Here is a 14,042-nt window from a genome sequence, read left to right on the forward strand (position 1 = left end):
GAATTCCTGTTTGCCTTGATATTATATGTGCCACATCCTATCACGGCCTTTGTGAAGACCCTCCAACCCCTGAATGGCCAATTTCCCCTTTTTCCACACGTTGACATTTCTGCTATCAGACCGCCTTCGGTCACCGGGAGTGGAATGGAGCCCACCCTCCTTTTCAAATGCTGTCAGAGGGGAATCTCGCCATGATCCCACGATACCTTCCTTCCCCGCCACCGCGCGCGCACTGCATCGCCGGCGGCGGCATTACATCGTCCTTGATGTTTTATCATTAGTTTGGAAGTGCGCGCTCCCCTGCTGCTGCCTTTTGATGGAATGCAGACAGTAACAGCGCAGGGAGACGGCCAGCCAATTTCCCCCCGCTGCGACTCTCCCACAGCAAGGGGTCGCGCTATCTTTGCCTCCCTCAGTGCCACAATATATCCTCCTGATGAGGTACCACGCGGCCCCCCTCGGCACCGCCGCTTACCTCGCTTGCCCTCCGACGAGCGTCTTTTCCCCATAATGATGTTTGCCGGTTAGCGACGGGCCCTAATCGACGCCGGCGGTCCCCGATTGAGATCACCTCGGTGGTTTCTTCATCACTTTGCCGTAATTATTCAGCGTGGCAAATGGCAACATTGAACCGCGGCTGTGCGTCGTTATTATGCATTGTTAACTTGGATATTCAATACACGGAGACAATGGTTACAAGTGAGCTGCATTAGTCATTCATTTCAGAGGATAAAGAATATATGCCAATGAGAATTGCGAGGAACATCCAGCAACTGTGCCTGATGAATATATTCCTCTTTTGGATGATACTTCTTTCCATTGGTAAGGCTTTAAATTGCCTTATTTTTCATACTGCTAGGTATTTCCATTTTTTGTACAAGCGTGAAAATATTGCAGCTCTCAGTAAGATACCGTCCAGTTCTACAATACAATTTTCTCATAACTTGCTACTAGTAATGATTTTCTGCCATGGTTTATGGCATTCCCATCAGCGTGCAATTCTGCGACTATACAAACAGTATGCCTTGGACATGAAATGCTTGAGGAAATGTACATTTTCTCAGCAGAAAATAGCACGACACTGAAATCTATTAGACTGTAAGACGGCTCATTACGTGCTGCTATTGTGCGTGAAGCTAGCTGACGAGCGCAAAAGTTGCAGAGAAAGCCACGACGTCCTCCATTGTTTTGGGTAAACCTGTTTTCGTGCCGTCCTCGGAGCTAATCTGGTAACGCTAGATAATTAGCATTGATTTAAAGTTGACACTATTATTAGCCGGAACATAAGCTTTGTCTCCGGAATGAGTTTTCATTGTGACTTGTCTCGTTTTTGTCACGTACGGGTTGTCGGGGATTTAATGAATGGATTAACTTGTGTATTATGTTCCTCTATGGTTTGGAATTTGTAGTTGCTAACGTAATTACAATGGGAAAAACAGCTTGCTAAAATTACGGATGATGTGATGAGATTTTATTCCAGAGTCATCATTATACAATATTTGACTATCCAGGTAACATTTTAATATTCTAGTCAATCCTTCTATCAACATAGCATGCCTGTCTTAGCCTAGCCTAGCTTTTTTTCCCTTACATTGGTCGTCATTAATGGCCTTTGCCTTCTTTACTCTTGTCTTTCTCATTTCTTATACGTGGTCTTTATTTTTTGTTTTTTCTTTACTCTTTTCGTCTAGATGCTCCCACTACTATCCCCACACCCACCACCAATCCAGTCAACACGCAAGGTACTGTACAGCTCCCCCATCACCTCCGTGCCCCTTTATATACCAGATGTGTGTATGTGTGTGAGTGTGTATGATTATTTGTGGACAGGCAGTTCTCATCTGATAGTCGTTGATGGGTGACATTGAGGACAGGATGCAGGGTGCCGTCAGTGCACCCCCAGTTGTGTGTTTGAGGCCCGCACTTTGTTATCTTATCAGCATCTACAGCTGTATCTCGCCACCCCCGGCCAGCCATCATATGAGAAAAGCCTTTACATGTACAGCTCACCTTTTTTTTTTTGTCTTTGTGAGGCCAGAAGGAAAAGAAAAAACATCAATAATCATTTAAGCCAATGAAAGACAAATAGACGTGCGCCCTACTCCGCACAATGTGCGTTTGATTTGGCTTTGAATGCTACTCAATAGCAGCCCTCACGTTTTAAACGCGCCGTCAAAGCTACGCGCGGCCAAGAGGACGCCCAGGGAGGTGGCATTTGGATATGCCACAATGTGACATTTGCGCAAAAAAAAAAGGGGGGAAATATGCTTAAAGAACAGGTCAGTTTATCAGTCGCAGCGGGAGACTCAACTGATGTCGTTTCAAAGGATGAATATACCGATATGTGCTCACTTATTAACTCTTTTATGTAGCAACCCCTAAAATATGATATTTGGGAAATTCAAAATTCATCCAATGACATTTTATTTATTTTTTTCTTCATACCGGCCTTTTCCAAACAGCTTCTTTTAGCTTTTCTCTTAAAGTGATAATACAAACTTAATCCTTAATACTCCACAGTGCATTACGCTGCACTTTTCCCAGTTAACTTGTAACATCATGAAAGCGGGGATTTAGCGCAATTTATGCAACGCGTGCCGGGGAGGATGTAATTGAGCCTCCTCCTCCGAACGTCCTGTCACAGAGGCCTCGCTAAGCTGGCTGCGGCTAGATTGCTTTGCAGCGCCTTCATCGGCATAACACTGCAAAAAATAAATAGTTCAACTTGCTGCAACATAAAGCACAATTTTCATTAAACAGCCATGGCGGCGCCACCGGCAGAGATCCAGCTCGGTTTGTAATCACAGGCCGCCCAGAATGTACGGCGCAGACGTATTTGTAATTGTCGCACGTACGGCCGCAAAGAGATGAAGCAGCATGTCGCGTACAAAGAGGCCTTTTAGTCTGTGTCAAGTGTCAGTTGTTGTGTCGTCTGCGCTCGACTTTGAATCTGGGTGACGAGGCCCCTTTCTTTCTTGTCGCTGCGACGCGGGAGCAAACGGCACAATAAACGTCTGCCGTGTTGTTTCATGTTTGTGAAAAGTTTCAAGAGAGTTGAAATTGTCAGGTCTCAAAGGGTGTTTTTGCACGCGTGTGCCAACCTCTCGGGAGAGAGATAAGTCAACCGTTCAAAAGAGTGCTCCTTGTTTCATGTGTTTGAAAGTTTTCTTGCAATAAGTTTCATATTAAACATGAGATTTATCAGGCATAGCTAAATGTTGTCAAGTCGCTGTGCCGCGTCAAGGTTGAACACAATTGTGCATTTTCTATAGAGTTGTCCTGAGGGAATGCCGTCGAAAATAATTTGGAATATAAGACACAATTGGTCCACCGAATTTGCGTAATTGGCGGGAAAGTGTGGAAATAACAGAATTAACTGTACAGGAGAAATAGCGCGTCCAGCGCTTACGTAGGCACGTGTGTGCGTGTACCTTTAAGGGGGCGTGGCCTAGTCCGTGACATCAGAAGCCGATGTCTATTTTTCATTCAACTAAAGCAGAAGCATGTCTGAATCGCGCTCAAAATACAAATTTGGGTACGTGACGCATGGCAAAAAGAAAAAAAATATACGATTATTATTTTATAAATTATTATAAAAAATGAGGAAATTATTTTTGAAAGACACTGTTTAACGACAGCAGAAAATACCCAGAATCATTAGCCGGGGTGCAGGGGGAGATCATTCTCCCAAGCCGTCAGATGCTCAGAGATGATCCGAGGCGGGGACATCAGATCCCAGCTAAGCCCTCACTAGACACTCTCAATGCTCTTGGCCAGTCCGCCTCTATACGGAACAAGGAATTAGGTTGTCGGGTTGATTGAACAGATGACGTTCCCTCCGACTGGCAGCTCGGGAGATCGCCTCCCTTGTTCTAGTCTCATCTGTAAGAACCGACGGCTTGCGAGGTTTCTAAGGTCATGATGGAGGAAATAATCAAGCCTATTTGGATTGATATTGAACTGACGATTCGAAATCAGAGTTAGCAAAATTTAGCATTTAAACAACAAGCAGAAAATAAAATAGTGTCAAGAAAAATAACACTTTAAAATAATAGCAATAAAAAAAAAAAATATGCTGTTCATGCTTTGCCCTCTTATGGGCAGTGTAGTGCACACATAGAGATACACTTACATGAAGAAAGTGGTAAAAATAATTGCTCATTTTTTTCACAGATTAGGAATGTGTCTACATGTGTCTACATGTGTCACTATAACTTTTTTGTGCGACTATTTGTTATTTGAAGGTAAATGTCTAATGCCAGCACTTTTAATGGAGGGCAGAATCACGTCGCACGCTAGCTGCAACTAACATAGCGCTTCTCATCGCTCGCTTGGGTGAACTTGTGTGTGTTTTTTTTTCTCTCTTGCTCCTTTTGAATAGCATGTTGGCTTGTTTTTCTCTGTTTACTCGCACTAGTAGCACTGGGGGGGTCTTCTTCCTTACACGTGTCAGAATCACGCACCAGATGGAGTGCGAGGAGTCCACTCTAAACAGGTTTTCATGACTATGAAATGTTTTTTCCACTAGCGTGCAGTCTTAGAGTTCCTGTTGAATTTTACAAAAGCGTCGTCAACTAAAAAGTCCTGTGCGTCTTTTCATCGGAAGAATTAAGGAATTGTTTCGAAATGGTAATTATTTTTCTTACTCCTTTCACACCTTTGTTTAGTGTGATCCCAGTTCTTTTTTTTTTTTTGTTCGTCTTCGCTTAATAATGAAGTGAGTTTTTTTTTTATTATTTTTAATTGGTCCCCAGAGAGTAGCAGGTTGGGAGTGCCAGCCCAGCCTCAAGTGGAGCTTCATTACGCTAATGTTGGTTTCTCATAAAGCATTTGCCACTAATTACAAAAAGTGCACATTAAAGATTTTGTATGAAGCCTAAAAGGATTCCCTGGTCCACATTTTTTAATTTCACGTACTATTTGAAGAAGGAAAAAATACAGTTTGGCCTTGATCTCTTGGCATGAACAACATGAGGATTTTTTTTGTACAAGCACAATTAACTTTAGAGTTCACCGACACAGTGTTCCTTCCTTCACGGTTGTATTTGTCGCCATTAGACCTTGAATTTTTTTTTCCTTCCCCTTTCTTAAATCACAACATTTGTATGTCGTTAAATTATCCGTGGTCGTTACAAAGGCCGCTCGAAATCTATTTAGCGGGCAAGCCGGCAGCAATGAAAGTCCAATGTTGCGACAATTGAGTACGACGCTCCGCAGATGATTTGGTTAAAGGTTACCCATCGTACACTCGCTCCTCAGCTCATTTGGCTTCTTTCACCGTCAAAACAAACACAAAAGACGCGGTAGGTTTTTCAATTCCGCTCGCCCAAACCGCTATTGACTCCCTGGAAGTTAATTCTTAACCGAGTGAAGGATTCCAGAAATATTTATTTATCTTATTATATTATTATATTAATATATATATTATATTAATATGACTAGTATCTTTATATAATATATATATTTTATTTTTATTTTTATAATATTATTTATATAATATATAATATCTTATTGTCACTATTATTTTTTGTTTTTAATTTTTAATTTCAAATTTTTTAATTTAATAATAGTTTAATAATATTTTTTCCAAGTGTATTTCTATGGCTTTCACAGCTCAGGAAAAGTCACTCCAGGAATTACAGCCACCCTCAGCAGGAATCATATACATGTTAGATTTAGTGTTAAGAACCCATCTGTTAATTGGAAGACGGGAGGAAAAACATACATGTACAAAGCCAAGAGAGAGAGGTGACACGAAAACGTACGTACGTGGCGCAGATCTGCTTTCTCCATCACCCAGACGCGGGCATTACTCGCAAATCCCCTTTATCCCCCCCACACCACCGCCATAAATCCCCGCGGCCTGCTCACATCCTGTCAAGATTCCTTCGCGGGCATGTCAGCGCTCCAGCACCGAACGGTAGCTGGCTGACAACACGGACAAGCGGCCGCATTACAGACATCATCAAATTGTGCTTATTACAAGAGGGAGCCAGGACAGACACACACGGAGCAGAGCGGCCGGCTGTCTGTTGTAATAATATATGACATTTGAATGTGACACATTGTGGGATATGTATCGCACGCACGTCTATTTATTGAACCTTTCCCGGGGATCTCGTTCTTGATCCTGACTGAATCCTGCCTTGTCGACACCGGGCGCACATTTGGAACCGCCGACTGAAGCGTATTAACAAGCGTTGAATCAAATTTTTGATTTATTTTATCCATATATATATGTATCATTTTATTTTATTATTTTTTTATTTTTTATATATATATACATTAGGTAATTATTGTTATATTTATATATACACGTATATATTTATATATTTTTTTAAACATAAAGCTTCGGCACACTGTGCTGAATGTTTTTATGAGGGTCTTCTAACATCTATTTTTCTTTTGCCTCATTCTGGGAGCATACACCGAGCTGTTTTTTTTTTTTCCTCCACCTGTTAAAATAACTCTCCCTAGGTGTGCAGAGGCATGTTTTCAGGCGGATGTGTCAAATGAAAGACGGCAGGGGGGCAAGGTGAGGGCAGGGAGGGAGGAAGAGGAGAAGGAAAGCAGCGGAGGAGAGTCATTGGAGTTTTTGCAGGCTCCAGACAGGATTGTGCACGAGTTTTTTCTTTTTTTACGGCATGGATGTTCATTAAAGTGCAGCTTTTGCCTCTCCTCAGGGACTTGGCCGTGCTTCCTGGCATCCCCCGCCACAGTAAACACACTGCGCCTCACCACGTGGTTGGTTTGGAGAGACGGCTGGGGTGCTCATGCGGAACCAAAGTCCACAAAAACGCTTGTTAATTAGTTTGACTGCTCACGTTGATGACAAATTACACTTTTTAAGGATGGCCGTACAGACTTTTTACAGCACATGGTGCCGGAGCAGTTAAGCCCTGCAGGTGGCGCCATGGTGACTTTTTTTTCTGGGGGGAGGCTGATATATTTGCCAATTTAGTAAGCGGAAATGATGACTTTTTTTGTGCTTGTGATTTTCAATCCTGCCAACTCTCCCTTCTCTTTCTATTTGCAATCTACCACTAGTTGCCACGGAAACAGCATAGTGAGCATGATTGGATTATGCCTTTTTTTCTTTTCCTTTGCAGACCAGTGCTTTATTAAATCCAGCAGTTGGGACTGTGGCAGAACGAGCTTTTTCATTTATGTGGACTCTCCCGTCCAGACCTGGGACACACCTACCAGGTGTAAAATGGAAATGATTTCAGATGATTCATTTACAGATAAGGCTGGCCTCAAATCATGGAATGTGATATGTCTTTGCCCAGAGACTTGAGAATGTCATTAACATCCGTTTAAAGGATCAAGTAGACTTGAAATTTTTAAAATAATTTTGTTGGCGGTTGCAGTAGGTAGTCAGCAGGTCAGGGCTTTGACTATATTTACACTTTGAAGGAGTGCATATTTTTTTGATTGAGTGAATGCCTCACATGTTATTCCTATTCTTTATTATAATTATCCCGCTTACTTTTTGATGCGGCTCTCCTTCCACAGATTCACATCAATCTAACGGCAACCTATTTCAAAAGTTCTCGCCATCCAAAGTATTATTACAGAATAGTATATTACTTTAATCACAATACTGTCCGTGAGTAAAAGCTGGTCCCATCTTTAGGTAATATTTTAATATTTTTTTATTATTTATATATTTATTATTATTTTTATTAATCTTTGGAGTTTTTCCCCAAACTTTTTTTTTTCCAAAAGCCTGCTGGGAACCTGTTTGAAGCAGTTGCAGGTGATCAACAAACGATGGGAAAAAAAAGTATCGCCGATGACAAATATCGGAGCAAAATGCTGTAATAACTGACTCGCAGCGCCATTATTTTTCTTTTTAAATTAAAAGAAGGACCTTTGAGATATTGTCACTCTGCCGGCGTCTTGGAGCGGAATTGTTCACGCCGAGATCATGACTAGTGAGATTGGTGGCAAATTGAGCTGCTCTCTCATGCGGCGAAGGACCACGGCGCCGTTTCCCCCTCCCACCCCGAGCGACCACTGCTCCTCCATCGCTCCCATCGTCGGCGCTTGATAAAGGCCTCAGTGCCATTCTGTGAAGGCTTCTGAAGTTACCTGGCCTTGTTCTTTCAAAGGATGATGAGCTCTGTATGAGTTCCACAAATGACCTCTTATCAAGCACAATATTTTTTATTTCATGTGAACTCTCACCCAAATTTGGAGTAGACTATTTTGGTCTATAGAACAACACCTCGCTAACAGACGGAATTTTCGGGAGCGAATAGAAATGCTTCGATTTGCTACTCTGATGAATAAATACACGGATAAATAAATGCAAGCAACGATGCTAGCGCTAACATAACAGGTGTCCTGGCTGGTCTAATAATATTTTAAGGGAATAATACAAAAACTACAGTAACGCACTATTAAATAAAAACCAAATAAATAAATGTTAGCACAAATATTAGCGCTAACACAACAGCAACGATGCTAGCGCTAACATAACAGGTATCCTGGCTGGTCTAATAATATTTTAAGGGAATAACACAAACAGTTACTTACGAATGAATGAATGAATGAATGAATGAATGAATGAATGAATGTGTTAGCACAGATATTAGCGCTAACACAACAGTTGTCCTGATTGGTCCACTATCAATATTAAAAATCGATATGATCTCTATACATTGGGGCCTTAATAATCCACATTGTTGCTATGATTGCATTACTTTAGGCTGCTCATTTAACGAGACATAAGAGCAGTTCTCGTCTTTGTAACACGGCATTTCTTTAAAGTACTGCGTGAAGAAGCGTGGTCTCGTATGCAACTGGAGTGCACTTGAGGTTCTGAAAAGAAGCACAAGCGGAGAAAGAAAAAAAATGACTGCGCCGTGCAATTATCCGGTTGCTCTGTGTCGCTCGTTAAGTAAGAACAAAATGTTTCATCGTTTATTTGTGGCCTTTTTAGTTAAACCGTTTCGGATTCACCAAATGGTGACATTGTAGCACGCCCCCCCTCTTCAATAAACAACATCAACTTCCTTTGCGGTGAGGTCAAGTGACGACGCCTGGAGAGAAAATGTGCCCGTTTTGTTTATTTAGACGCTCAAATCATTTAATAGCTGTTACCATCAACAAAATATTCGGAGGGCACAAGTTTTATTTCGCCCACGGTGTAATAAAACACTCTAAGATGTTATTAAAAGCTTGCAGATGTTCCGCTTTAATTGGAGTCGTAATAATTCAACAATGATTTGATGCGGTAGCTCCAAAGTATTTGGACAATGTGGCACCAATGACTTTGGTCATTCCAAAACGATAAATGTTCTATTTTTGTGAAACATCTTTATCCAAGTCAATCATATTTGGATCGCTCGAGTTGAGATCGATATTTACGTTCCTGTTTTCAGACTCCCGAGCGGGTGAAGGCACGCCACCCAAACTTGACCACGCCGTCATCGGCGGCGTGGTTGCCGTGGTGATGTTCGCCATCCTCTGCGCGCTCATTGTTCTCGGTCGATACTTTGCCAGGCACAAAGGTAAAGCGCGGCCGATCCCACTTGACCATGAACTCATCGGCGCGTATCTTTTGTTGCCGTCTGATAGGATTGTCGAGTGTTTTTTCTTTTGCTTTGCGCTGGCGCAGGCACTTACTTCACGCACGAAGCCAAAGGGGCGGACGACGCCGCCGACGCCGACACGGCCATCATCAACGCCGAGGGAGGACACAACAACACGGACGAGAAGAAGGAGTATTACATCTAAAGTTTGGAAGGAAGGCAGGTGGTGCTATGGCAGCATAACTTTGATTAGATCGTTGTATGTTGGGGGGGGGGGATTAGGGAGGAAGCGAAATTCGGACTGGCGTGGCCTCATCTTGAGAAGAGGCCGAGTGTCCCGTCTCGAAACCTTCCTGGACTGCTGGGGCCCGAAACTTCTGTACACTCTCTTTCTTTTACAGACTATTTTGTGCCTTGTTCTATTTTGGTTTGTTTTCTTCCCCGCCGTCCCTCCCACTCACGTGCTTGTTGGTTTGGATGTTTGCTTGCAATATGAAAGTGGCCCGTTTGTGTGTGTGAGTGCGTGTTAGTCAGTGCCACCGAGCACAAAGAAGGTCATCGCCCCTTTTTATTCTGCAGTCATCTTAAAGGAGACATATTAAGTTTTTTGTTTTCTTTAAACCACTCACTTTAAAACAGTTCGCTGATCATATCTGTTGCTTGTTTTGATCGGAAACCGATCACTTTGGGCAGGTCTCCAAGCACTGTGACATCACAGTCCAACCAAAACAGCTTCCTTCCAGACGTATTTTGGACAAGCATTCCAGAGACCCGACTATTTGTAAGTCATTTTTTTGGTAATATGTCCCCTTTAAGAGTTCAGCGATTATTGAGATTCCATCTCCCAATCACTAACATGTACATTTGATGCCGTTGGTTTACACGTGAATGTCAGACAAAAGAAAGAAAAGGGAAAAAAAGAAAAAAAAGTTGAACTAAATAGCCACTTTATTAGGGACACTTGATCAAAGCTGGATGAAGGTTGACATGGGCCCTCAAAACGCCAAATACAAAATATGGGGAGTTTTGAAGTCTGAATCCAGATTGTTGTTGATATGAGATTATTTGAAGTACGCAAGACAATTTAAAAAAGTGGTACGTTATATGTCATCATTTTATGAGAATAAGTCAAATTATTGGGGCAGTAAAGTCAAAATGGTGACAGACGAAAACACAACTTTATCACAGGAATAAAAATTTCACAAAGGCAAGTGTCGCATTTGATAAAAAATCCAATCAATTATGACCATGTAAGTCCTCATATTATGACAGTATAAGTCAAATTATTATTGCAGTGAATTGACAAAATGAGAAATTGGTTACTGCTGAATTAAGTCAAATTATCAAGGCAATAAATTGGATTTTTTGGGGCATAAAAGTGGTTTATTATTTTACAATTAAATATGTAAAACTTTGTACTTGTATAAGGAGAAAAATCAGTTATATGAATAAAAAGATCATTTTTACAAGAAAGGGACATCAAATTTTAGTTATTAATTACCGAAGTAGGTCAAGAGGGTGTACGTTATGCGCTGTGGACATCTAACCAGACGTTTTTAACAAATGTGTGTATATAGTACTGTTTTAGCCATTTTTATTAGCAGGTTCTCCAGAGATGTAGTGCGTTTGTCAGTGTGGGAATTTAGATGTTCACTGGCTAAATTATGACTCTATTCTTGTAATTTTACAACTTCACTTTCAAAACTGAAGGCGGGCCGCCGTTTTGAAGGCACCGTGTGCCTGATAAAGTGGCTTTTTCAATTAAAACTTGCCGGTCTGTGTGTCAGTATAGATGTCATGACAGCAGTTTATCTTTAGAGGTTAGCATTGGTGTAAAGTTCGTCACATGATAGCGGATCAAATGTTCATTATTGAGTAGCTGTCAGTTGAGTTGAATGTTTTGGGCATGGGCATTCATGCTAACAAAAGAGGAACATTTTAATCTTATAAGCTTATTTTTATTTCTTCTTTCCTTGGATATTTTTCAGGCAATGGTCACAAAATGTAATACTTTGAATAATATTGATCTGCCTGCTAAAAACAGACGGTCCGAAATAATGGACTTGGCTCACTTAATTAGCTTTATTTAGCATAAAGAAAAATTAACAATTTTGAACCCTGTTTAAGCTAAACGTAGCTAGCCCCATGTGTGTATTGTGTGTTTTCTTTAAGAGCCTTCACCTTTAATCATTATTATTTATATTATTTTATTTACACAAAAGATTGATGGACAAAAAGAAATATTGTTTTGAAGAGTTTCTTGTCTAGTGTTGGCATAAAGAATAGCTAGCATTAAGATTTGCTAGGATGTTTAGCTAAAATATTTGAACAATTAGTGTAAAACTAACTCATTCCAGAGCTGAGGATTAAATACTTGATTAATTAATTATTATTGTGTTCTTTATGTTTACATATGAGATAGAAAGATGCCCATTTTAAAGCTGCTTCCTGCTTTGTGCTGAACTTAGCTTGCGAGACAGCTTCCAATGGGATACAAAGCTATAATTTGGTTTTATATAAATATCAAAAGTGCAAAACTCAAATAATGTTATTGAGTATTTTATTTAGATTTTGCCCTATATGGACAAAAAGTTGAACTTGCTTAGCTTTGTTTAGCATCAAAACAGGAGAAACAGAAACGTACCGCATGAGGCTAAACGCTAACGTAATGCTAAAGTTCAGCTCAAGCGACAACATTTTCACAGTTTACTGGACTTTTACCTGCGTTTTATTCTTTATTTGTACATATTTGATAAAAGTGACTATTTTAATCCACTTCCTGTTTTATCAACCTCCCAGCAAGCTTCTACTGGGATAGAAGCAGTGTAATTTGTTTTGTTTTTCCCCTAGCCATATGCTTTCATTAGATTCTTAGCTGTTAATAAATTAAATACCTTCCAATGTAAAATTAATGTGCAAAGAGTGTTACAGTATGTCTATTTCTTGACTTGCAGTCATCTATAAGCAGTAAAAAGACATCTCTTGAAGTATCGTTCCCCTTAGGCCACCTTTGATTGGTCTTGAACGGCCGACTGCTCTATCAAGTTGTTACTTTTTTTTTTTCCCCCCTGACTTGTCGCCCAACAGCCTCAAAACTTCACTCAAAAGCCTTTGTTTTCTTCCCTAGCAACAGAAACCCAAAACACAGTCCCAGATAGTTGCTATTCAAAAACATCCAGTTTATCGGATAACCACCGCCTTAAAGTCACCTCCCGATCAATCACGCGTAAATAAAAGAGCGAAGGACTTGATGTAGTGCCTTGTTTGACGTGGAGGCATACAGGTGGTCGGATACTTTAAAGCACGGGTGGGTAACCTAGCCCGCACTATTTGTATCACACCTCCAGTTTTTTTTTTTTTTTTAATATTTTTAAAAAGTGTTCATGTAATTTAATTATGTATGTTGGCTTCAGCCCTATTTTCTTTTTCTCTTGTAGCCACTTAATGAGACAAACCTGTACAATCGAGAACCTGCTGTAAAAAGATTTGGCTCACAAATGCTCAAAATTGTTCAATCAATTTTGTTTTTTTTGCTTCGACTATTCTCAGAAAATGACTAATTTCATTTTGTAAAATGATAATACGATTACAATTTTGGTCTCATAAAACACTTATTTTATGATATCACTATTTGATTTTCATATTTGCAACTTCTGTGTCATTTGACTTTTTCTCCTGCTCAAAAATATTGTTATTCTCATGAAATTCCGATTTAATCCTCATGAATTATTTCTAAATTAAATGAGAATTTAAAGAGGGGCCCTGATAGGACAATGGTTCCCCACCTCTGCGTTAAAGTGTTATCTTGTACATTTGTGTCCTCTTTTTAACTGGTTCGACGCGATGTTGGTCCACGTTGTCGCTTACTGCTGCGCCGTTTTGGACCCTGGCGTTCATGTTGTACAAAAGCTCGGATGCTCGGTCCCAGATGTTGTATTTACTATGTATTATTAAATTTGGTGATTCCAAATGTTCATTGAAGCAGCATTTCTTATTTATGGGGATGACTTCTGCGGATGAGGTTAAAACAAGCAGCTAGCAGCCAATCGGAAGGAACGAGTACATATAAAAGTGAAACCACCTATGTTTAAAATGGCTGTTTTTTTAGGATTTTGTAAATAATAATAATAAGAGACCATGAAAAAACATTTCAAAACTGAAATTGAAATCAATATTTTTGACAAAACTCATCTTAATGTAGGCATTTACCCATTTTAATATTGAATCATTATTCACAGATTGTTTTTTCAAAATAACCCTAATTGTCATAACATTATATTGAATGACAAATGAATTTTAAAATATTTTAAAAATTATTATATATAAAAATACCCCCATTGCGCTAATTCTATTTGATTTTTGATGTTTCTCCTTATGATGATTAGTATGTTTGTGTTCACTCTCTCAGGTTCATGAGTGTTAATAGTTGTGTTTTTGCATCTCAGGTAGAATGCAAATGTATTGTAAAAAAATTAAAAAAAGCCCTCCCTGCCCTGCCAGCCT

At 40.2% G+C, this 14,042-nt stretch overlaps 1 protein-coding gene across 5 annotated transcripts in view; it reads left to right on the forward strand.

The window, feature by feature from the left end:
* The window catches only part of cadm1b (cell adhesion molecule 1b), a 106,267-nt gene that overhangs the window by 90,736 nt on the left and 1,489 nt on the right, over positions 1-14,042 (forward strand). For 2 of the 5 annotated variants that reach the window (XM_037267321.1, XM_037267320.1), the window contains 3 exons: positions 1,692-1,742; positions 9,390-9,518; positions 9,626-14,011. In XM_037267321.1, the coding sequence (XP_037123216.1) occupies positions 1,692-1,742; positions 9,390-9,518; positions 9,626-9,744 (299 nt within the window). In that variant the 3' untranslated portion in view covers positions 9,745-14,011. Of the gene's footprint in view, positions 1-1,691; positions 1,743-9,389; positions 9,519-9,625; positions 14,012-14,042 lie in introns of those variants that run through there. The other 3 variants (XM_037267322.1, XM_037267323.1, XM_037267324.1) reach the window with 3 other exon arrangements.

The sequence above is a fragment of the Syngnathus acus genome, chromosome 13 (assembly GCF_901709675.1).
Source record: "Syngnathus acus chromosome 13, fSynAcu1.2, whole genome shotgun sequence".
Taxonomy (NCBI): domain Eukaryota; kingdom Metazoa; phylum Chordata; class Actinopteri; order Syngnathiformes; family Syngnathidae; genus Syngnathus; species Syngnathus acus.